This window comes from Macrobrachium rosenbergii, chromosome 12 (genome assembly GCF_040412425.1).
Source record: "Macrobrachium rosenbergii isolate ZJJX-2024 chromosome 12, ASM4041242v1, whole genome shotgun sequence".
In the NCBI taxonomy this organism is placed as follows: Eukaryota; Metazoa; Arthropoda; class Malacostraca; order Decapoda; family Palaemonidae; genus Macrobrachium; species Macrobrachium rosenbergii.
Window position 1 is genome coordinate 107,646,279 of NC_089752.1, and position 26,191 is coordinate 107,672,469.

At 37.2% G+C, this 26,191-nt stretch overlaps 2 protein-coding genes across 4 annotated transcripts in view; one reads left to right on the plus strand and one right to left on the minus strand.

The window, feature by feature from the left end:
- The window catches only part of LOC136843853 (inversin-like), a 649,403-nt gene that overhangs the window by 29,187 nt on the left and 594,025 nt on the right, over positions 1–26,191 (minus strand). The gene's annotated exons all lie outside the window — the stretch shown is intronic.
- On the plus strand, positions 359–25,768 carry TyrRS-m (Tyrosine--tRNA ligase, mitochondrial). Of its 3 annotated transcripts, none has more exons than XM_067112650.1 (6): positions 359–466; positions 2,302–2,504; positions 11,544–11,694; positions 17,735–17,913; positions 22,584–22,743; positions 24,950–25,768. In XM_067112650.1, exons 2-6 carry the CDS (start codon positions 2,335–2,337, stop codon positions 25,712–25,714), a joined length of 1,425 nt encoding a protein of 474 aa, XP_066968751.1. In that variant the 5' UTR covers positions 359–466; positions 2,302–2,334; the 3' UTR covers positions 25,715–25,768. The 3 variants fall into 3 exon arrangements, with proteins under 3 accessions (XP_066968751.1, XP_066968750.1, XP_066968749.1); XM_067112649.1 differs by having other exon boundaries at positions 360–483; positions 2,301–2,504; XM_067112648.1 differs by having other exon boundaries at positions 378–584.

Below are 26,191 nucleotides of genomic sequence, written 5' to 3' on the forward strand. Positions count from 1 at the left end.
CTAAAAGAAGTTATATGCAACTGGGGTATAAAAATATGGAAAGGGAAGTTATTGGGGCGTCAGACTTGAATATCCGTAGGAAATTTAATAGGAGCATAAGAGAGGAAATGTGAAGAAACAAATGAAAATTTGGCGCATTCTTTCTTTGCTGTCTAACACATAGTAAGATCAGGAGCAGATTTGCTCTCATAAAGCACCCATACTGAAAAGATAAAGACGAAATAAATATTCTGCTCTTAGCAGAACAATTTAGAGAGGAAACTGAGATTAGGGAAGACATTATCAAAACCAAGTGGCACCAAATGAAAAATAATCTTAAACAAGTACAGCTACATGAATTAGAACACCTTAGGGAGCCGTTTCATAGGTTAACCTTTGTAAATACTACTAATAAAACTACTTCAACTACAACTACAACAACAAAAACAATACTTATGTACAAATACAACTAGGGAGCTCCAATACGGTAATCATCGCGTATGTGATAGGTCCTAATCAAGAGGTCCACATCAAGCCTCCTCTTTTCTTTAACACGTGCCCTTATTAGTCATAGCAGGGAAGGATTTACCCAACGACCTACCCGGGTACGTTAAGCGTGGACTAAAAGTGACGTGATTTTACAAAATTTACTTTTGAATCCATAGGCGAGTACGCATGTAAAATATGGTTTCCCGATAGTTTTGGGGCTGACTGCAGACCGGGGTTATAAAAACTCTCAGAAATGGCGGAAAATATCGAAAAAAATTTTTAGATCCGGGATTGCAAAGCCCCACCCCTGCCAAGGCAGAGCACGATGCCGTGGATTAGGTCAGGTTAAAGGAAGGTTAGGTTAGTTCTGTAGGGGGCTAGTGCCGTCAGTGCACCACACTTGGTGCACTGTGGGCATTAATAAAAGTTCATTGCAGCGTCCCTTCGGCCCCTAGCTGCAACCCCTTTCATTCCTTTTACTGTACCTCCATTCATACTATCTTCCTTCTTTCTATCCACCCTCTCCTGACAATTATTTCAAAGTGCAACTGCTAGGTTTTCCTCTTGTTACACCTTTCAAACCTACTTACACTCAATATTCTTTCCAGTGCTGATTGACCTCATAGGTCCCAGTGCTTGGCCTTTGGCCTAAACTCTGTATTCCATTCCATTCCCAAGGGAAGGTTAGGTTAGGGTCTATTAAGTATTTCAGCAGATTTTAGCAAAAGAACATACTAATAACCTTCCGGTCTGCAGTGGTTCCTAGTTTTGGATTTTATTTTTCAAAATTTTGGTATTCATTATCATTGGAAAATGCCAGTTCATCCCATTACACATAAGGATAGCCCTAATTTTGGGCGGAGTAAATGAGAACAAGGGAAATGGGTTGTTGCTTCAGAATTTGGGTGCACTTTGACATTAGAGCTCAACTTTACAGCAGAATTGTTGACTGTATCAACCAGACTAGACTAATCTCCAGAGGCACCCAAAACTGCTGCCCCTCCATAATAGGGTAAAAGCTCAAATTTATGTATTATAAATATGTGAGTTACACTAAGCTATATTACTGTACTGCATTAATAAATGTCAATACAAATACTGAGAGAGAGGGGGCCAGGGTGGCCACAATAAGTGCCTAAGTACACGCACATAGGATAGCCTGTAGGCAAGGCATACCGTAACAAAAACGGTTATTTATATAACTTTACTTAGTTAAACACCGAAACTCATTTTCTAATGTAGATTTTTAAATAACTTCTTATATTCAGGCTACAATTTTGTTTTTTGTTTTAATTTCTATTTCAAATTTCAAATTAACTGTCACTGGAGGCCGGGGAGAAGGAGGGGAGTGACATTTGTTTGGAGTTTTGCAAACCTATGAGTTTTAGGAAGGTAAAACAAAACCAACATTTACAAAAGGGAAAGGCAAGGTATGAAGAAAAATCTAACTTCAAGCTTGAGAAAATAATTTATTTTTGCATTAAAATGAATAAAGTGTAATAATGAATTTGGTGATTTATGGGTAAACCTTAAACAGACAGAAAAGGACAAGTTCTACCTGCAGGGGTGCTGAGGAACCCAAATACAGATTAATAGGTGTAGAAAGTGGACTCCTCCTCTTTTGGGATGTGTCTAAAGATTGCCGTCCCTGCAGATGAGGCTATCATAAAGTTGAAACAAAAATGTTGTAAGTTTGAATGTTTGTAAGATGTTTGACTGCTTTTCAATCTAACTTTCAATTATACTTCATATTTCAAAATTTTTATTAATTTTTTTTGTACTACAATGTAGCAATTTATGAAATAACTATGTGATAACAAACTTTTTTTTCAGGTGTCATCTATTCCATACGTTACAAGGGCCAAGATGTTTCTCAGACACCCCCCACTTAGTTTGTCAAGGTGTTTGAACTTACTTAGCAAGAGACGTTACATAACTTACAACACATTAAAATTATGCAAGAGATCTTACTCAACTCGCAACATCCTCAAGCTTTATGAACGGGGATTTTGGGCAGATCGCTTTCCAGATACCAAGTATGGAATAAATTTTTGTTGAGTTTTCTGAACCTGTTTCGTTGACAAAATCTTTTTCTTGGTCAGGGTTGTGTTCTTATAAAGTGAAAACAATTGCATAACAAATAACTTCCCTTGCATGTTTCTGAGAAAGTTAATTCTAGAGTCCAGACTGCCTTGTTAATGATGGTTAACCAGTAGGTTAGGCAGCCTTTTGGTGGTGCTTCATTTCTCACTCCAAAATGGTTTCAGATTTTTCTTCATTTCTATTAAGAACAATTTACTTGTGATACAAACATGCTGCCAATTTTTTTCTTTCCATTTTCATTGTTTTCATTCTTTGCCTTCATTTTGTTATATAATTGTTAGGACTGTACAATATATTTTTATTATAACTTTATACATTATATATAATATATATCTACCTGGCTTTTTGTGCCAATAAATTTATTGAGCTGAGAAGTAAAGCTCAAGTGGTTTATGAAATAGCTAAGAGAGCTTATGATGAGGGTATGAAGATCTTGCTTTCCATTGGTGATTACCATAAATTGTGGTTTACCCTTAAGTCATCACCCTTTGAAGTTTATTCAAACATGCCTCCCATTGTAGGAGCTGATGGAGCTGCTGTATATTGCCCAAAACAGAAGGCAGAACTTTTGGCTCAAGCCTTAGTGAGCAGGCAGTGTGGTGAGTCCTTGGTGTTGCCTCAGTCATACTTTCCAGAACCAAAGTTGTGTTCAGTGGCCTTCGAGTCTAGAGAAGTCAAAACTTTGCTTCTGGACCTTGACAATTTTGGGGTCTTTCTTATCATTTTTAAGAAGACTGCTGCTTTCATTGCTCCTAAGACTACTGCCATTTTCAGAAGATTTGTTGAACTTGCAAGTTATCCTTCTCTTGGAGAAAGGGAAATACTGTTATATTACCTAAGTGATTAACTCTGTCATCATGCTCCTCTGATTATAGGCTGATTTCAGCTACCCCTGTTTTTTCTAAGGTTTTTGAGAAGCTGTTCTCTAAGCATCTTCATAGTTTTGTTAAAGACAATAACCTGCTACCAGCATTACAGTTTGGGTTTTGTAAAGGCCTTGCAGACTGTTCTTGATGAGGGTGCAAGGGCACACATGGTCAGTCTACATTTTAGTACAGCCTCTGACCATGTGAATCATCAAGCACTTGTTTACAAGGTAAGATTAGGGAATTGGTAGATCTTATATTAATATTTTAAATTAATTTTTAATAGTCAGAACTCAAAGGGTTTGTGTTGAAGGCCAGTATAGTAGCTTTAGCAATGCCATTTCAGGTTTTCCTCAATGTATTGTTCTGGGACCTTTAATATTTATTATCTATGTTAGTTACATGTGGCAGGGTTTGGAAACAAACTGATTGCATATGACAATGATGCTACTCATCTGGCTGTTGTTCCTTCTCTATGTCTGAGGTATGTGGTAGCAGAAATCCTTAAGTAGAGATCTGGTATGTATTCATGAGTGGAGTAGTCTTTGGGGCAAGAAGCTTGACTCTTCTAAAACTCAAATTATGATAGTTAGTTGATCCAGAACACTTTTGCCTTTGCATCCTGATTTACATTTAAATGCTATGGTTTTAAATGTCAGTGTCTTTTAAGATTTTAGGTATAAGTTTTGATAAGAAATTCACTTTTGAGAAACTATTATATTCAAGATTGCTTCCTCTCTTACTCAGAAAGTTGGTGTCCTGCAGAAATGTTTTTGAATGTTTTTGGATAAAGCTATTATATCAAAGTGTTTTAACTCTTATCTTCTATCTTGTTTGGAGTACTGTTCTCTAGTGTGATCATATGATGCTGACTCTCGTTTCAAACTCTTGGATATAGTTGTGTACATGTAATCAGTTAAGTCTTTTGCCAACTCTTAATGTTGACTTGTGGCATAGACATAAAGTGAGTTCACAATGTTTGTTGCATAAATTGTACTACAATGACAAACATCCACTGCTTTCTTCTTTATCTGACCTAGTTGTTTTTGCTCAGGAAAATTAGGCAGGCTACTGCTGCAAACTTTGTCCTTTTATATCATCAGATTTGCTGGAGCTTTATCTTGGCTACAACTAAAATGTGGGAATAGTTAGCATGATGCAGTTGTGGAATCTTCTAATCTCCAAATATTTAAGTGATGAGTGAATTAATTTCTTAGGTCTGCTGATGACTCCTGATTTTCTGGTGTACAGTATTTGTAGTATTATTTTCTGTTCCCTAATATTTACTTGTTTATCACATTTTCCTGTAAGTTGTTCCTCTCTGCAGGCTGATTTCCTTCAGAGCCCCTCTTGGGTTTATGATGTTTTGACTCTGTCACTAAAGGTTTTTAGCTGAAGATTCAAAAAAAAAAAAATAAAGAATTTATAATTTGTATGCACAGTATACAGTAATTGTTTTAACATGATGCATCAGCAGGTCATCAGAATCTCTGAGTTTAGACTGGATTCTATAAGACAAGGCAATATAAAATTTTGCTCAACCGAGGACAACTCTGAAATGAAAACCATTAAAGGAATATTGTCAGAAAAACTTTCTCAATCACTGTGATCATCAAATTAGAAGCTGTAACATGATGAAAAAATTATACTGAAAATAATAATGGTGTCCCTCATCAGCAAGGTGGCAATATATATCTGGTCCCTCAAACATGGAAGACTGAGCCTGTAGGCCACACCTGGGACAAAGCTCAAAACTTACACCTTCTCAAAGCTCTGTCTCATAAACTCGGCTCTGTAAGGTTTTATCATCCTGTTGACTCATATTAATGGTTCTCAGGTCTTTTGTCTCTTCATGTCCATGACTAAAAGAGTAGAGCTCCATCTAGTTTTATTGAGATTCTCAAGTTAGGGAATAATGTTAAAATTCTTCTTTCTGCAAAATTGATTCTATTTCTGGGCTAACTGGTTACATTGTAAGGAATATTATACAAGTGAAATAGGAAATTGTAATTATGGAACAAAAATAGTTTTGAATATTGTGTTTTCATAATACAGTATGTATTAAGTTGTATTGTTTTATATTAAACTTTTTTGTGTAAAACATTCTAATGACCATGAATTAATACAAAATATAAATATCCCATCATTTAAGGAATATAGGTACTGTACTGTATTTTACTGTCATATATTATGTGATAAGGCTTTTGTACTTATATTGAAAGCTTAACAGACATGTATTATTAGGTGGTTATCTTGATTGTTTGTCACATCCCCACTGCATGAACGTAAATGTTAGAGGCTTACAGTACTTCATAACTGAGCTGGTTGAATTGACATAAAAAAAAGTTCATAGCTCATTTAAACTACAGTACAGTATATGGTTATTAATTTCCAAAATCAAAACAATTAATCTTTACTACATATGATTGCATATGGATGTTATCAACCAACTGACCTTCCAGACTTTGTTTTGTTTTATTTGGGATGAATGTTACCTATTGTGGAAGATAGCTGCTGTATATCTCCGTTTCGGTAGGTGAGTTGGCATTCATATAAAAAAAGAAGGCTGCCTAGATGACCTGGATGACAGTCTAGTTCACCTGTTCTCCACCAGGTGTGTTTTAAATGTTTTAGGTCTTATCAGAATTTTCCTTGCCTTAGAGTCAGTATTTCAGTATTTTGGGTGTTGGCTGATTTTACATTATTGTAATTCTGCCTTTGTTCTTTGGGATGTCTTCCATGGGAGGCAAAACCAAGAATTTCAGGTTCTGTAGAAATGATTAGTGTGTCAGTTGGATGTCTAATTTTGAAATGAATAGACGCATTGTATGTGCCAGCTGCAGGTGTCTAGCATGTGATCTGGGGAATAGATGTGGGAAATGTAGGGATTGGTGAAAGGACTTTATGGTTAGACATAAAAAAAGTAAGGGAAGCAGATATATTGAAGAAGCAGATAGTTAGGTTAGGACATAAATCTGCCTTCTCTCTTTCTTCTCAAGTGCCTTCACCGTCATTTGTCTCTACTTAGATCCAGCTCTTTCCTCTGCTACTCATTTAGCTAGACCTGAGGCTTCTTCTTTAGTGACACCTTCCGCTCCCCTTTTGGTTCAGGAAAATCATATCAAGAGATTAGAGCACGGTGTGAACTTTATTTTAGAGTCAGTTAAAGGTTTGGCAGAATTCATTTTAGGGAACCTTTCTGTGTCCCCCATAGTGTGCTATCTTGTTTGCGTTCCCCTTTGGTGCCCTCGCTTGTCGTAGCCAGAACTCAAGATTGCCTTGTGACAGTTGGAAGTCTGCTTCCAGGGAACCAGGGCAGTTCTTGGGGAGATTTGGTTATGTGCCCTCCTGTCACATTCCTCTTTTTTACCATGCTCTGATACCGATTTAGTGCAGTCACCGAAGGATCATTTTGGTAAATGTAAATCTTGTAACCAAATTTAATGTCATTGGAATCTAGTTATGTTGATGTGACCACTGCTAGGACTAATTGTATATGTATAGACAATGCTATAAAAAATATGTCTGTTGTCAGTTGTTCTAATTCTGATGCCATGTTAACTCATACAGTTCTTGAACCAATCTGATCTACTTTTATATCATTCTAATTCCTAGTCTGCCATTCCTCTTTCTCCTCGAAATGCACCTGTTCAATCTTTACATTCTGCATTCTGTTTCTTTGGCTAACAGTGGGTCTCTTCTTTCCGCCTGTGCAAATGTTTCTCTTCCTAGGTCTGTCACTGTTACAGAAGCATCAGTTGTTGCTAGGCTTGCTGCCATCCTAGTTGCTCTATAATCCAAGGATTTACCTTCTGAGAGTGGTGTTAGGTTGGTAGAGACTGTTTCATGCTAGGTGGGGCTGTTAGGTGTTGCTAGTGCTACTCTTCCCCCCTCCTCCCAATCTTTTTTTCTTTGGCACCTGGAGGTGCTGCATCTTCTCTTGTTCACCCACCTTGTGTCAACTCAGGTTAGCTGCAGCACAGCATTTTACCCAGTTTCCCATTCAGTAGAGTGAAAGGGTCATTTTGAGGTGTCTGCTGCTGCCACCCTGTCTCCTCTGGCAGAGGAGGAATTTTAAGTGGAATCTCCTTCTGTATTTTGGCACATGCTGGAGCATTGCACCTCACTTTATCCTCATGTAGTTGAGGAAAGAGGTCCAGTAGAGACTAGGTCTCTGTTGTATTTGAGCATTTTGGCTCCCCTCCCATTAAATCTGTAAAGAAACCCAGACTTTTTCCTTCAACTAGAGATTTATAAGGCTATGGTGGACAAGGCTTCTTTTAAGAACACCAGCACTTGTCTTTCTTATTTATAAAGTTACATAGAGCCTCCTATGGTATGGGTGCATTACTGGCACTTAAACCTTCTTAAGCAGATGATTCGGTCTTCTTTTTCTGTCTTGGCCCTTGGAAGGGATGTGCTCTTGAAACTGGTAAGGTGCTTTGGACAAATGCTTAGGTGGAGATTTTGCCCAGGTCTCTGTTTAGAATGATTGAAGTTCTTTCTTTTACTGAACTTTCGCTCAGTACAGTTGCCTCTTTTCAGCGCCAGCTGAAGGAGTTTGTGGTGCTAGCTTGGATTAAAGTTTTTGACTTGCGTAGACAAGGCTATTTCAGATGCTGCAAGCGAATGTTTGTATGCTTATACTAACTTGGTTTTAAAGAAGAGAGGAGAATTATGCAATTATCTTTCACCAAAGGTCTCCCCTGCTAAGAAGATGGCAGCTGTTTTGGTTTCTCCTTTAGGTTGCCTCCTCAACCTGACTTTTTAAAGCAATAAGGGAGGATATTTTGGCACAGGAAAATGGAAAATTTAGTAGACAATTTCTCAAGTCAGGAATGAAAATTCTCAAATTAAAAGTCATCCCTCTTCCTCAAGTCAACTGATTTGTGGATTGGCATCAGGATTCAGTAAGAGCAAAGCTACTCACCTTACTAAAAAGAAATGAGGTTTTCAGCCCTCAGATTCTGGTAAGAGGCCAATGGCAGGTCTTCTGGCATGTTTGGAGAGATTTAGGAGCAGAATCTGGGGTGGTGGGGGTTCTATAGCTTTTCCTGTCTATTTTCACTAGAAGAGTATTTTGTTCTTCAGAAAGAGCTTGTATCATTGTTAGAGAAGAATGTAATAGAATAGGTGTCAGTAAATTCCCCAGGATTTTACAACCAACTTTATCTGGTGCCAAAAGCATCTGTAGGTTGGTACCCAGAGTTGGATGAATCATGGCTGAACAACTTTATTCGTCTGTCCCCCTTCTCTGTGGAATCATCTAGAATAGTTTTAGTGGCTAGGTAGAAGAATGACTGGGTGATATTGGTGGACATGTAGGATGCATATTTTCACATACCAATAAATTCCTATATTTGTATTTGCTGGGAAGGCATACCAGTTCAGGGTGCTTTGTTTTAACCTGTATACAGCTCCTCAAGTATTCAAGAGGATTTTGGCATCTATTGGAGGATGATGTCACCTTTTAGGGGCAAGAATTCTTCTCAACTTGAACAAAATAGTCTTAGACAGGATTCCAAGGGCCAAGGATCTGTTGCCTCTTCGTCTGGCTCGGTTGCTGGGCATTATGATCAATTTTCAAAAGTCTTTCCTGACTCCCATTCAATCCATTCTCTATCTGGGTATGAGGGTAGACTCTTGCAGTTTTCAGGATTTTCTGTCCAAGAGACAAATAGACAATTTCTCATCTCTTTTCAGAGAATTTTGACCCTTAAGGAAGCTTCCTCTGAGGCACTGGCTTTCTCAGTTGGGACACATGGTCTCTGAGGAGGAATTTATTAAACAAGCAAGGCTTAGGATGCAGCCAATTTATCTGTTTTTGAAAGAGACTTGAGACAGGAAGTCTCCTTCAGACTCACATTGATTCTTGCTTCTGTTAGGCTTTTGAGAGATGTTAGTGTGGTGGAAAGACCATTGAAGGCTTCTGGCAGGTTTATCCTCAGTAGTGAGCCCAGACCTCTCTTGATTTTCAGATGCATCTATGAGAGATTGGGGAGTATGTCTGGGCAATATAGAGATGTCAGGGATGTGATCTTCAGAAGAAAAACAGTTACATATAAATAACCTCAAAATTCTTGGCTATATGGGAGAGTCTTCTACAGTGTGAACACTTGGTCAGAAACAAGTTCATAGTAGTATTTTCAGCCTATATGATTTCCTTGGCTCATGTCAGGAACCAGGGTGGCATGAGGTCAGAGACAATTTTCCTAATAGCGGAAAGATTACTTCTTTGGGTGGAAGCAAGGAGCTTCACATTGATTACCCAGTATTCTGGGGAAGGACAGCGTATTGGCAGAACAGTGGAGCAGGAAAGGTCAAGTATTGCCTACAGAGGGGTCATTGCATTCACAAGTCTGCCAATCACTGTGGCATCTTTGGGGGCTCCAAATGTGAACTTACTCTCAAGGTTGATGAACAAGAAACTGCCAGTCTGTTGTTCCCCCTTCCAGTACTGTCAGGCTTGGATGGTGGACACGTTGCTTCAAGATTTGTCCAATCTTATGCATTTGCCTTTCCCCATTAGCAGTAATAAGGAAAGTACTGAACAAGTTCGCTAAGCAAAGAATTGCAGAATGACTCATAGCTCCTTGGTGGCCCCAGAGGGAGTGGTTCCTGACCTAGCTATTTCAGTAGATCTCCTTTGAATTCTTGTATTAAGGAAAGATCTACTCAGACAGCTGAATTTCATGTGATTCCACCAAAACCTCTGCACACTATACTTGACTGTTTGGAGACTCAACTATCTCCTTAAGTGTAAGGGTTTTCCAAGGTATCTCCAGAATCTTCCACTAAATCAAGAAGAGAGACAACCTTGGCCTTACATCAGAGGCAGTGGTTTGTATATTGCTTCTGGTGCCGATCTAGAGGGGTTTCCAGCACATGTACCTCAATAGATAAGATTATAAGGCTTTTTTGCTGTTTTAGATGTACAGTATTGTATTATGAAACTTTCAGTTTTTACTATTTGAGGGTATAGAACCATGCTTTCCTCAGCATCACATCATGGATCTTTCAAATGATCTGGCTGTAAGGAAGTGCTGAAATCATTGGAATTTGAAGCTCTCATGGAACTAAGACGCTGTTTTAAAATTGTTATCTGCAGATCCTTTTGAGCCTTTGGAATCACCTTCCATTGAAGCATTTAAATACAAAAACACCCTATTTGATAGCACTAGCAACAGCTAAAAGAGCAAGTTGCAAGCATTTTCCAGTAAAGTAGGCTGTTGTAAAAGGGATGCTATTTTATCTCTTTAGCCTTTATTCAGAGCCAAGATTGATTTTCAGGCTAAGCTTTTACCAAGTGCAGTAAAAATTCCGAATTTGACCTCTTTAGTGGAAAATGAAGAGGAGGCACTTCTCTGCTATTAGGGCAATTAAGACATTTAAATAAATAAAAAATGCAGTGTTTTTGTTTGTTGAATATTTTGTCAGGTTAGCATATGAAAAACTAGATCCAGATCTGTTAACTTTCAGAGCAGTTGCTACTACAGTATATTTAGTTTTTCTGAAAAATTTGTTGCTTGAGGACATGATTAATACAGCATAGAGGAAGTACAATTCAGTCTTTGCAGCTCACTAAGCACATATGAGAGACTTGCTTCTTGAATGGAATCCACCTTCTGGCAGTAGTAACATTCAGGAAGAATTCCAGATCGGCTAATAATCTTTTGGGTTTCATGCAAGAAACCTTTAGCTTGCTTAGCTGAGCAGATATTGTTTAAGCTGCATGACCCACCATCCTATTCTCAATGTGAGAATCTGCTGTCTTTAACAGTAGGTAAGATTCATTCTGAATAATATAAATTTTTGTAATAAAATGTATTATTTGGAAATTTACCTAATGTTAAAGTAGACCCTACCCAGCCTCCCCACAGCTTTTTGGGCTGTCAAAGAGAATTCTGACAAGAGCTAAATTATTAAAACACACCTGATGGAGAACAGGTGAACTAGACAGCCAACCAGGTCAGCCAAGAGATCTTTTATTTGAGTGGCAACTTGCCTGCCGGTGTGCAGATACACCTGTCTTTAACAGTACAGTATGTAAATACTGTATCCAAATAAAAGAAATTTTTTATAAAAATTTATATTTTTACATTTCAGTGCAAGTGATCTCATCCAGGAACTGACCAGTTCTCCTCAGACTGTTTATAGTGGATTTGATCCAACTGCAGATTCCCTCCATGTGGGTAATTTACTGGTAATAGTAGCACTTCTTCATTGCCAGAGGGCAGGTCACAACGTAATAGCTCTTGTAAGTAATGCATTTATTTTGTATATTACTGACACAACATTTAAAGTTTTTATAGTGAATCAGTAGTTTATTACAGTTATTCAAGAGTGCTAAAGCAGTTTTAGCTAGGTAACTTGATATTTTGGGAAATATATTGTTTAACTTTTTGCAAGGGCTTTGTGTTTATACCAGAAGTCATATTTTAAATCTCTCTTGGTGTTTCCCATGTTGCCTGACCATTAATAACAAGAGGAAACTTCTGTTGTCTTTTGTTTATTTATATATACTTATTTTTTATTCACTGCTTTACATAGTTGAATGTATTCTGATTGTACAATGGATTGTAGCATTACTTGACTAAAACTTGTATGTGAAGATAGCACCTTTATGTACATTTAGAGAGAACTACTAGACCCTGCTACCATGGACAATGGGAGAGCTATTAAGAATCATACATGCCTCATGCTGTCTATTCATTAAAAAACTGTAGTCATGCAAGTTATTTTCTTCTCTTTTTCAATAATTTTCTCTTCTGCATTCATGTGTTCTTTTACACTACTTTGTCATACCTCTGAAATTTTGACTGTGCATTGGTGGGAGAAGGACCTCTGTATGTGTGCATTGCTATTACTATTTTCATGGTTTCATGACTATCATAGTCAGTCTTAACCTGTTCTCTTGCTAAATATGGTATGCTACAGCCATTTTAAGATGTGCTTTACAAACAGGAATCCTCACATTGTTTACTCCTTTGACTTTTCTGTGATGTTGCAGTTTATTATTGAAGAAACCTACAGGTAATGGATGTTAAATGTGTGTCTCCTTCAAAATTTGTCATACTAATTCTTTGCTTTTGTAGATACTTAGTCCAAAATAAAATCTGTTCTGTGGATTTTTTTTTATTTTTAGAGTATATGAGGCAGAAGGAGATACTGTAATCATGACAAAAGTTTACAAGCAATAGCAGTGCTGGTATTAACAAAAAGAAAGTATATACATTTTGTTCCATTTGTTTTTCTACTTCAAATAGAGTTATCAAGCTCTTAAACAAGAAGTAAATACTTTGGTTGACCAGTTTATTTTACTGTTTCTCTTTCTTGGAGACTTTTAGGTAAGGCTTCTTATGTGGTAAGATATTTTAATGAGCTTGATGTTTTTAGTAATGAGCACTAACACATTTCATGTACAAACAGACATTCTAGCATAGCCTTATCTTTATGCAGCCCAGTTTTTTCACAGCAGTTGATGAAGTATCAGCACCAAGATCACCACAGACATTAGATAATGTCAGTTGGGCCCTGTTTAGAGCCATAACTTTCCTGGAAATGGATAAAGACAATTTTCCCATTTTGGATGAAGCTCTGAATTTCCACAAACATAAACTTATCCTTCAGACTAGTGGTCATTTTCAAGGAAAACCAGTTTCTTTGTGGAATACCCAATACCATTTAGCCAGCAAAGCACAGAGCTACCTTTATTCATTACTGTTAACATCATTGTACATATTTAGTTTGCTATAAAAATACAACAGACTTGATTTCTAAATCACATTTAACAAGGTAAGTGTCATTCATGGGTAAATTTGATTTAAAGAATATTTTGAAAAACAGCTTTAGTTCCAGTAAGGACAAAAGTGAGAAAAATGACTGGGGAGCACACACCATTACCATCACCAATGGTGTAAGTGGAACCTTTGAAGAACAGTTTGCAGAAATGTTTTTAAAATATTGAACTTCTTAGATTATCATCAGTGTTTTTGAAAAGAGAATTGGGAACTTGAGTCTGGGTTGCAGAAATGAATTTTATAACTTACTATTCAGCTTGAGATAATTTCTATCATTCTTATTACAGTATTCAATTTGAGATAATTTCTGTCAGTCTTACCTACCTGTAATGATTTCTATTCAGCTTGAGATAATTTCTATCAAGCTTATCTACCTATAATAATTTTTCCTGGTGTTGTTGATGTTACTTTATGAAATATAGATACCAAAGGAAACTCAGACATTTTTATTAGTATTATTAAAAGAATTTGAAGGAAAAGTTCCTTTACCCAATATTTGAAGTCTGGCAATAATTCTAGTCTTTTTGAAAGCAGGGACAAAAAATAAAGCAATGTCCAACCATGAACTAGTGGCATTGATGTCATGCATTTGTAAACTAATGACAAAAAAGGTAAATGTATGGATTGTGTTGTGTTTGGAACAGGAAAGTTTTCACTGGGGCTTTCTTTGAATGTGATTGTGTACAGACAGCGTTTGAGACTAGAAGTGAAACTTTTGTCAATAAAATGCAATACATTTTAGATTTTTTGGATTTACAGAAACAGCAATGACATATGGTACAGTACTCGGACTGAGAGGGAGTCATCCTACATACTGTAAATCAATCTTTCCTCTGAAATTATAGAATCAAAGTAAGAATGGGCAGTACGTTTTCATTGATTCAAAACCAAGAAGTTCCACAAAGAAGCATTCTTAGTGTAATTTTGTTTATTCTATCCAGCAGCGGTGTTGGCTGGCTCTGTAATCCCACGTGACATAATGTATGCCCTATTTCTAGATGATCTCTCCATATTCAGCTCAGTTTCACAAATGGTAGTTGCTGGGGGAAAAATACTGATAACTATTCATAAAGTAGTAAAAAAATAGTAGAATGTACAACAAGAGGTGATTCAAGTTTCCACTATCAAAAACAGTGGTAATGCATATATGCTGCATTAGTATACAGCATTACATCCTAATCCCAAGTTGTGTGTTTATGGTCAGAGAGTTTCGTGAGAAAAAGAAACATAAATTGTGATTGAATGTCTGTCTGAGTCCCACAAAACTAAAAAACCTGAAGGTAAAATATTTGTAAGCTCTTATTGTTATAGAGAACTCTCCCACATATTATGGGGCCAGATAGAAAGCAGTGTATAGATTGAAGTGTATTCATAAGCCACAGAAGTGAGATTAATAGTTTTAGATCAGTACATCATGCTGGAAAGACTTACCAGTGGAGTATTTAAATCTTCTCCAGTACCTAACCTTTTAGTAGATAAATGTTAAGTGATAGTGGATTATCATCATCAACTAACTAGTAAAGTCACTTAGAAATTTAATACTGGCATAGAATTCAAAGAAATACAAACTAATCAGTAAAGTTGCTCTTAGAAATTAGCTTTTATAACTATCTTTCCAGATACCCATATGGGTATAGAGTTTTGGAGTTCTGGAAAAGCATAGAATCCCTAAGGTTACCTTTAAAATATTCCAGTGTGCCTTAATAGAAACTTTCATCAGTGAAATATAGCAGGTGCATTGCAGGTTCCAAAAAGATGTCCAAGAAGGCTATGTATCTCATATTTTTAGAACATTTGGAGATCTGTAAAGCATCTATTTTAGTTTTTACTGATGACTGTAAATCCATTGTGGGCATCTGATCTTGGTACTAATAGTCCTGATCATGCATCAGTTTCCACAGCTAAATGCTGTATAATTTTAACTGCATTGAAGGAAATCTTTTCACACCAAAATAGAAATTGTGTAATAATTTGTGACTGAGTGTTTTGCAGGCTATTGGAGAGTGTGATATCATACATCTTTTGTAGTTTTACAAATATTAAAGTGCCTACATGGAATTATTACTAGCTGCTAAAATATCAAGTTCCATATAAGTAACCTACCAAGTAATTACATAGCTAATGTTTCTACTCGTGTGGCAGGCTTTTTAAAAAAAATTTGTGGTAGGGCTTCTATTGCTTTTTGCAAAGGTGACAGGCTCTACCCACTATTGGAGCACTCGGGAAAACAACCGGCCGGTTAGTTCAATTGTGTTTCTGCTTTGGCTCGTTGTACATCGACGCCATTGCGGCAGCTTTTTTCTTGCTTTCCGGTTGTCTTTAGTGGACTTTGGTGAAGTATTATCAATTAATTTTGGTAGCTTTCAGAGCTTTTGTCAGCTCATTAGTATTTTTGGATCAGGATCCTAGTTTTATAGAGTTATATTAGATTTTAGCTCTTTTAGTTTCTGCTATTGTAGTGAAGAATGCAAAACTAGATTGACTAAATCATGTTACGATCCACATTCGAATTGTAGTAATTGTAGGGGGCAAGAATGCAGTAAGGAGAAAACATGTAAAGAATGTTCTAATTGGGATGAGAAGCAGTGGAAATTGCTTAGATCTCACTTGGATAAGTTACAATGGGATAGGAAGAGGAAAGTGGCTTCTAGAGCTGAGAAACAATCGCTTAGCCTAGAAACCACTCCTAAATCTAGCGTAGAAGCTAGTCCTGCTATTCCTTCTACTCCTATTCCGGCTTGTTCTCCTAACACTGGCCCTCCTTCTATTCATCCACCTACTTCTGTGCCTGGCTCCCTTGCTTCCGACCTGATGTCATTGGCCAGTCTCGAATCTAGGTTCGATAAGAAGGCAGGTCTTGTAGTTAGTACAGTGGGAGAATTGGAAGAGTCACTGACAGTGTAGTACAAGTGGAGGAGCTGGCTACTCTTTCTGTTGGTTCTCCCAGACAAAGGTCCTTGTCATACTCCCCTGAACCTGGGAGAAGGCATACTGAAAGTCCAAAGGAGGCTGATGGGGTTTGCCCCTCAGTTGAGCCTGTTGCGCAATCCTAGGCATCAATAGACAGTCATTGGAAAGGCGTCTCTTTGGATGTCTACCAGTTGAGTGCAAGTGGAGGAGGTGGCAACTCATCCTGTCGGTTCCTCCTAGACCAGTGGTTTTCAACCTTTTTGTGCCCATGGCCCATTTTTGGCATCCCTAAATACTCATGGCTCACTGCCCTTCAGAATTTTGTAACGATGACAACAGAATTATTATAAAGCAGTTTCAAAAAACTTTATTGCTTTTACATTTTTATTTATGGAATTATTTTTCAGATCACTGTATTAGTTAAACATTTTCATTTATGAAAGAAAGCACTGGTCTGCATTTACTGTACATGATTTTTAATTTTTAAATATTATTTTGAAGATGTCCCTTTCATACTCCACTGAACCTGGGAGAAGACATACTGGAAGTCCAAGGGAGGCTTATGGGGTTTGCCCATGGTTAGTCGCCCCCTCAGTTGAGCCTGTTGTGAGATCCCAGGTATCGAAAGACAGCCGTTCGAGAGGTGTCTCTTTGGATTCCACCAGTTGTCTTCCAGTTCCAACGATTCCAATGCGGACAGGAGGTGCCGCCAGCGATTCCTTGATTCGTCACATCCTCTGAAGTGCCGTTCAAATGAGGTTGGTTGCCATTATGATCCGCGTCCTGTTAAGCAATCTAAGAAGGCCAGTCTTAGCCCATAGCCTTTGTGCAGTTACGCTTTGGACCCTTCTGTCCCTGCCCCAATCCATCATCCTTTTCCTTCTACATGGGACAATCCAGAGGCCTTCTCTCCTGAGTTCCCAACTGCTGAGTGCCCGCACCTGGCCCGTAAGTGCCCGGCAAACTCACTCAGGCGCCCCACGTCAGTGTCCAAACACCTGTCTCCTCTCGAGTGCTCAGCGCCACTTTCCGAGTGCCGGCGCCAGCTCCTGAGTGCTCGATGCCAGTTCCTGAGCGCCCGGTGCCAATTCTTTAGTATCCGTCACCTTTCTCTGAGCGCCAAGCTCCTGACATATTGCTTCTCTTCATTTGCCTTCGCCTTTAGTTCAAGACAAACCTTCATTGGTTTGAATTAAGCAGCAGTTGCTGATGGATTTAAGCTATTGTGGAATTTTTATTTTGCATCTTATTTTTATTGTATTTACCTGATTTTATCCTTATTATATTATACTGATTCAGTTTAGTAGCTTCAGTGAAATTTGAAGCAGTGAATTACTTAACTATAATGACTCTCCTGTCTGTTCCCTTAATTACCCCATGCAACCAGTTTTAGCATATAATGTGAATGAGTGGATGAATGATAGGCAAGATGAAATTCTCACTTTTACAGGTAAGCTACCCAGTTCAGTAACAACTGGAAATGAGGTAATTAGCATTGCTAAATGTTGACTTCCCAGAATGAGTGGGTGATAGGCATTTTATAAAATGATTCGCAATTGTTTAACAGCTTTTGAATTTTCCTTGCAGGTAGGTGGAGCAACTGCACAAGTTGGTGATCCAAGTGGTCGTAGTAGTGAAAGACCACTTTTAAGTTCTGAAGAAGTACATTCTAATGCATCTGCAATTGCAGAAACCCTGCAGAGAATATTCAGAAATCATAATGAGATTTTATGGAATAAAGAGAATAAAGCTCTTCCAGAGTTAAGGTATAGTGTACTCATTTGAAATTAATTTATTGCATGAATATCCTTTAACCAAAGAAAACTAGGCATGATGAGCCATTAGGACTGTTTTAATTCCTTTGGTAGTATTTACCTCTTGAAACTAAAATTTAGTTACCCAAAGATGAATTGCATTTAGCCTCCAGAGAGTATGGATAATTAAAACATTGTCTCCTGATGGTAATTCCAAGTGATGAAGCAGGTGGATTCCATAACTGGAATTAGTTTAAACCAATTAAATATTCAGTAGTGATCTTTGTTAATTTTGAGTTTTACTATATTTAAGTGTTCACATTATAAAAAGTGAGTTTTCCTTTCATAAAGGACTTTACTATGTTGCCTATGCTATATCTATCCATGTCTCTTTGAAATGGGTAGGTGTTGGAAATTTTGGTTTGTTGCTTGTGTGAAGCTCCTTTGCTAACCTTGACATAATTGGCACATCAGGTCCATGTAAAGAAAATACTGATTTAAGTTTAATGATTTCTTTTTCTCCTTTGTTTTCCTTAAAATAATACCTCTTACTTGTGATGGAATTTTTTGGGGGGCTGCTGGGATCCAAAAGGCCTTCATATTTGAAAGATTTCTTTGGCAGTGTGTGGATTTTTCTATCTTGATTACATTTTCTGTCTTGATTAAATGGGAAAATTATCATGGCTGGAGGTGAGTTCATATTTGAGGCTGATACATTGTTAATAAAGTTATAGTATGTTCTACCATTGTAACATTGACTACATATGTTATTCTCGTGGACATTGTATATTCATCATTGCATCCAGTGCTGAGTGATGTAAATGGGCTTTGTATGGGTCTTCCAACTCTTCTGGTCCCAACATAAGCCCAGAGGACTCTAATGTGCACTATTCTCCCAGAGGTTGTGTGAAGGATTTTTAAAGCTATCTCCATTTCCCTTTCATCATTATCTAATCTACATGGAACTTCTATAATTTCACTCTATTCTGCCATTTGACTTTTAATATTCTGCTATTTGACTCTTAATATTGTTCTTAAAACTGTATTTCGAAATTTACAAACTCTTGTCAATCTACAGTAGTTTCATTGTCATGTCATGATTCATATCCATATGTCATTACAGTAATACAGATTGAGCTAGATTTATGTATAATATGCAGATTAACTCTTGGTAAATATTTTCTAGAGAGGAATGTATTATTCCTTGCATGCTTTTGACAGAGAAAAATTAAATAAAAAGTAATTTAATGCTATCCACTATCATATAATTTTGTTTTCTCTAGCTATGGAATTATTATTGATGTAGTCTTATAAGACACAAATAGGTTGAACTGTGACTCGCGGGGGGATGTCCCACACCCCCGATAATACTTAAAACAAAAACACTTAGAACTGCCAAAACTAAGAAAACCATTGGTTTGGTTTTTCAGACATGTGTTGTTGTTATGCATGTATACAGTAATCCTTCAAGTATCCACTACTGTGCCCATGGCTGCACTTTTCAACGTGAACAGGTATATGCATTTATCCATACTAAATTGCCAAAGTGTGAATAAAACTGTGAATTGTCAGGAAAAATATGGAATGCTGTGGTGTGGGGGCAAAAAGATACCTCTGATCAGCCAGGCAGGCTAGCTGAGCACTGTGTACTGTCGCCAACAAAAGTTAAATAAAATTTTTAATAAGTCTTTGGACACATATTGTTCAATAATGCAACATCTGGCAAGTCTAGAAAGGGGGTGGAGTTTGAAAGTCTTAATATTTTTTGTTTGCTTGATTTCCCATAACTTTAAAACATAAAAATTCTGCAGTTCACAAATCATTAATACTGTATTAATACTTATGCAATAGTAAGCTTTACATTATTCTTTAAAGTTGTATTTTTAGTGACAGTTCAGAGTAAAATATCAATCATTCTTTTGCAGAAGCTGCTGTGTAACATTACTCATAAATGTCATTATTACACCAAAATAGTGTGCATGTGTGATAGGAAACACAATCTTAAATAATGAAAGAAAATATTTAAAATTTGGGCAAACTGCCCAAGGAAAATCAGTGGAACAGTATTATGAGATGAGAGAGAGAGAGAGAGAGAGAGAGAGAGAGAGAGAGGTCTGTTATTGTGTGAGCATAGGCCTATTTATAGAGCTACTCAATCCATTATTTTTACTTCAAGAGATTGAGTGATAACATTTGTAAAGTATATTGCAGAAGTAAAAGAGAGAGAGAGAGAGAGAGAGAGAATGAATCGTAACATTGGTGGTAGACTTGGGATGGGAAGAGGGCTGATGAGTGATGAGTTGGTGCACAGATTCCTGGCATAAGGGTTGGTAGGGCAGCCAAAATCACGCTTTACCAAACTGCATAAAATTTTATGTGGCCTTTTCTAAGAAATTCATGCCTTAGTCTTGATTTGATTCAATAGTTGCTGTAGCATTCAAAGACAGTAAAAAGAAGGTGGAGAAATTCAACCATAGGCTTTGCTGTTCTTACTTTCTTGATAGAGTCTCTATATATTTACTTTTGAAAACTGATTTTCATCAATAACATTCACAAAAAAATATATGTAAAGTAAAAATATCTATTTCCACAAATAACTTGAGATTTACTGCACAGGCAGTAGAAGTTTTATATCCTGCAAAATGCTAATGTATTATATCTTTTAGCTTCTTGGCAAGTAATACAGCCATGTTAGCTGTAGAGGCTAACTCCGAACTGTTAACCTGGATACAAATTTACTTTTTAAGACAGTAGGTTTGTAAACTGTGATTTCAAAGGAAAGAAGACAATAAGAAATATAGTAAAAATGCCTCATATTTAAAGGAAACTCTAGTGAAAAGTGTCAGTGAAAAAATAGTCATATAGTAGAGACTGAGACATATGCACACTCAGATTTTCTTAGATACTCAAATGCCTTCAGTTCTTAAAATCCTCACTGTGACAAACACTTACATACCAAGGAACATGTAAAGCTATAATTAATGTTTCCTTATCTCTGCTTTCCATATACAGCAGCTCAGAGGAGTTACTTGTATGGCCCCCTCACCCTCCCAGGGCTCCAGAAGACAGACCAACCAATCTCAAAGAATCCTCGTTTAGTGGGCATTGGCCAGAATACTGTAGTGCATGTTGGCACAATGACAGAATATATGGTCACAAGACAAGAGGGTTCTGTCTCTTTGTCTACAACGACTGCCTAGGTTAATTTCTTGTCTTTTACACATAGATGTGGTAACAGTGCATCATATGTTGGACATTTTCCTCATTACTTTCGCCAGGTCTGTGCAGGGTAATTGTTCATCACCCCAGTCCCATGCATTGTCACCAGGGAAAGTGGGTGGGTTTGAGGACTCACAGCAGCTACCAAAAATAGGTTTTTCCTACGTCAAAACCTGTTTTTTGATAGTGTAGCCACTGCTTGTCCTCAAAGGAGCTTACAAAAGAAATTGGCAGGTGACGAAATGGCTTAGTTCCTAAAAATCAATCCCAACAACTCAGATAAAAATCAGTCCAAAGTTAAGTCACAAGGTATCCTGTAAACCACATTCTTTAATCCAGATACCCATAGGGTTTGGCAAGAAAGGACGAAATGAAACACAAACTTATATATATTAAGACATACTGTAGTTCTAAGGTGACTTATCTAAATACATACACTGGGCTCGGTTGAGGGATTGTTGTGCTTTTCCCATCAACATATTAGCACAACCACCACATCAAGAAGACCCATGGTTTTCCACCGAAGCACGAATGGGGTCAGGACATACTGTACCACCTACTGATACACAATGTAGTCGAATTTGTTCAAGCTCATGGCAATAATGTTTCAGGAGTACTACCTCTGATGACCACCCTGTACACTCAAAGACTTCTTTGAAAGAAACATTTCCAAAGAAAGCCAACAATGCATTTACCTTCCAGATGTTATTTATATAACCATAGGAAAATAGTGTTAGCTGTGAATTCACAAACTTGTCGACATGACTTAGGAAAGGAGTGAGGATCTGCCCTTTTAATGAGGGACACTAAAATAATTCTCAGCCCATGTAAGGAGGCTACAAGTTTCTGGCTCAAATACTATAAGCAAAGTTCCCTATTAAATTTTGAGGATCACTTTCATGTTTTGGAGTTAAGAAGATTTTCTGTGTAAATTTTTAGAGAAATCAGAGAAAAAATGTTTTAACTGACGTTTAAGACTGTTAAAACTTTTAAGGACTTAAGAAGGGAAGTTTTAAAATGGTTTGGATAGAAAGTGGCAATTCTCATTGCCAAAGAAATGAAAATTTTGTACTGTCCAAGAAAAGAGGCCTGATACAAAAAGAAAAAGAGGTTAAATTGATCCTGTAATATTAATTATTATAGTGCAACCTTAAAAATGGTATTATGTATCTTGTTTTGTAGTTTGTATTTCACATTTGGTATAACTAACTCAATTCAGTTTGTAACTGAATAAGTGTGTTTGCTCTAGTGTAGGCATCCTGGAACCTATTAGTGTGTCACTGGCCGTTTAAGATGGCACAATACCTATTTTTTTTTAAGTCAGTCAGTTACTTATTCAGACTTTTCTGTACTATACAGTATTTACAGTACTTTGAAAATCCTGATTGCTTTAATTTAGGAATTCATTATACATTTATCCCTGTGATATGGCAACTGAATATATACTTATGTCTTTCCCTTAGGATCGTCAATAATTCTGACTGGTACACCAAATTGAATGTTGTTGACTTCTTGAGAGTTGCTGGGAAAAATTTTCGCCTAGGAGAGATGTTGTCCAGGAGCAGTGTGAAGTCACGAATGAATTCAAGTGAAGGCATGAGTTTTACAGAATTTACGTACCAGGTATTGTACTCTTGTATGAATTTTATATTTTAAATGCCATAATTGTCCAGATAAAAGACAAACCCCTGTTCAACATATACAGTATAGCATATACGGTAATTCCAAGATAGAGAGAATTAGTTGAGTAATGAATTTCCATTTTGGTTGAAAGAATCTTTACTCATTGGGTCATCCCCGAAGAAGGATCCTGGTAATGATGAGGGGTGCCTAGTAACCCCTGTAGTTTGCTTCCAATTGTAGGTCTAAATATGATTGAAAAATATAAGGTTTTAGTAAGTGTGGATAATTCCCCTTTCATATAAAAGTTTTTCCTAGTATTAGACTTAAAACTTGAAATGTGATTCTCAATGGAGAATCCTACTGGCAGTGAAAGTGTTTGGATCTCCCATTCACAGTATGTTGGGCAATGCTAGTGAGACTGTTTATTTTTCTATTTCAAAGGCTTTTCAAGGCTATATTTTGAAAATTACTAAAATGTCCAGAAATTGTTTCATCATCATACCAAGACTCCCTTCCTTGACTAAACTGATATCATAATGAAGTACATGTATCTGAAACATCTAAAAATCATACTTAAGCTCCCATCCTTAGAATAAGCTGATAAATTTGTAAATATATCTTGGCAATAAGATCAAATTCTCATACCTGGATGGTATCAAGAATACAGAAACTATGGAGACACAATCCTTTTAGTTTTAGTTACTCAAGTACTGTTGATTTTGTGTCACACTCAAAAGCCAACTTATAAATTGAAGCTGTAGTTGAGAGAATTGCACCCTGAATATGAAGCCCTGGCACTCAAGAGCGTTCTTTGACATAATATCAGTGAGCATTTGGAAGAATTAGGATAAAAAAGTCCTAATGGACCAAAACTTTGACAAAAAACTTACTACGGTATAGGTGAAAAACAAGAGCCAAACTTATGCAGTGTGTCCCAGTAAATCCTTATTTATGAGAGCTAGAACCTAAACATCCGTAAATGGTTAGTTTCTTTTGTAGGGTTAGTTAATGTGCCTAAAACCAAATTCTTTCTGGTAAACCATCATGTTAAAATTTTCCACTACAAACTTGTTTACCTGCATACATCTGGTTTTGTATTGCACCATCCATAATACTGTAAAGGCAAATTACAGCTTAACTGAGAGTTGCTTTCACCTTAAACTAGAAACAGATCTAACCAAGGCATCTCATATCTCTTCTTAGAAAATACCTCATGACCAGAAGTTGGGCTTTTTATATTTTATTTGTCAATATGAATGACAAACCTCGGCAGCAACCCTTTACTTAATTTTTCTCACCTGGTGTGTGTAACTGGGCCAGCAGGGCCTGGTTCTCTAACTTGATAAAAAAACGGCCTTATACCTCTTAAGCTTGTGCTTTCAGTGGTTTTTTGCCTTTTTCAGTTTTGAGGGAAGTTTAGGGGATAATGAAGCTTTCTTTGATTTGTGCAGTTAGTGTCACAGAAGTTGAGACAAATTGATGCATAAGCAAAGAATTTCCATTGATAGATGAAATAATAGGAAGTCTGAACACCATCCTTTTCACAGCTGGTCTTTGGCCCATTCTGAGAACAACAGTCACTTTCATGCTCTGACCTGTGTTATGGTGGAACAGGGAATGCAGTGTAGCCCAAAGAAGAATGAGGGAGGCAAAGGCATGATATTGGTAAAAGATCAGTTTAGATTGAAAATCAAGGGGGCATGTAAAGTACTATATGTACATGAGTTTTGTTTCTTTCCATCATGTTTTTTAAATATTCATAGATTTATGTCTTGAATTTCTAATAAGGCAATTTTTAATATGGATAAGCAGCTGGCAAATTTTGCATGTTTATATCTTTATTTTGTCAAAGATTGTACAGACACCACCCTACTTACAAACACTCAGAGATACAAACAAACGGGATCGCAAATTAAAATTGTGTTCATAGCTCTCCCCTTCGCCACCCGTAAGTTCAGATTTTGTTTTGCGCACCTATTCTGTACATACAGTACTGTATGTTTAGTGTATTTTGTTTTAGAATGAAAAAATGTACAGTACTGTATTGATTTTATATCAGACTTTACTTAAATAGGCATGAACCGTACAGTAACCTGCTTACAAACAATTCAACATACAAGCGGCTGTCTGGAATGTAACTTGTTTGTAAGTAGGGTGGTGCCTGTACTTAATTTTATTTTTTAAGTGATTTTGATATCTTTTTCAGGCTCTCCAGGCATATGATTGGTTGTATTTATTTGATAAGCATCAGTGCACAATTCAGATTGGTGGCAGTGATCAGATGGGAAATTTGGTAGCAGGACATGATTTGATCAGCAGAGTAAGAAACAGGCAAGTCACTGGACTTACTATCCCTCTGATAACTAATGAAGCTGGTAATAAATTTGGTAAATCAGCAGGCAATGCAGTCTGGCTTGATGGTAAGAAAACATCTTCCTTTGATTTGTATCAGTTTTTCTTAAGGACGCCAGATGCAGAAGTTGAAAAGTTACTGAAGCTTCTTACATTTTATCCTGTTGGTGACATTGGAAAAATTATGGAACAGCATTGGCTGAATCCAGAAAAAAGACAGGCACAGAGGAAACTGGCAGAAAAAGTGACTCTTTTGGTACACGGTCATGCAGGATTGGACTCAGCTCGACTGGCAACTGATGCTTTATATGGAGGGAACCCAGAGAGTCTAGTAAAGATGACAGCTGAGGAGATGGGAGTAGTTTTCAAATCAGCATCATCAGCTACTTTAATGCTTCACCCTGGTACTTCTGTTGTGAAAATGGCAATGGATGCTGGTTGCTTCCTGGAGGAAAGAGATGCACGGCGTATCATCAGTGCTGGTGGATTTTATATTAATCTTAGTCGAGTTAATAATCCAGATCTTGTACTCATTCCTGGTGCACATATACTACCTAATGATATTACCTTGTTACGAGTTGGAAAGAAAAATTACTTTTTGGTGAAATGGTTGAGGTGAAGTTACCGGTAGCATATTTTATGTGTTTTGAATGTATAAATATGTGTTCCAGGATTTCAGTTGTTTTATTTTTCCTGTGAGTCTTGGTTAGTGTGGAACAATTTCAAGAAAGCATTTCATTTTAGGGCATTTTTTAATTTGATAAGTTAAAAGTGAATGGTATAGGAATCATCAATTGTTCATATACACACCCTCGGTCTTAACACAAGGGGATTTTCTCAAGTGCCTAGTTGGAGTCCGGTTATTATTAGCACAGGGTTTTGGTGGTAACGGGAGATAGCCAGTGGGGAAAGAGGTGGGTGGAGCCCAGTCTGGTTTTCCCCTAACAGATGCTGTGATGCTTCAGTTCTCTCTTAACCACCTTCCATGCAAGATGATTGCTGTCTTTCTCGCTAAGAAGCCAGTTGTTTGTAGCACTTCCTGCCCATTTACGCCTTGCCGTTATGGTTTTTCATTTTTTTGTTCCTGTGATTCTGT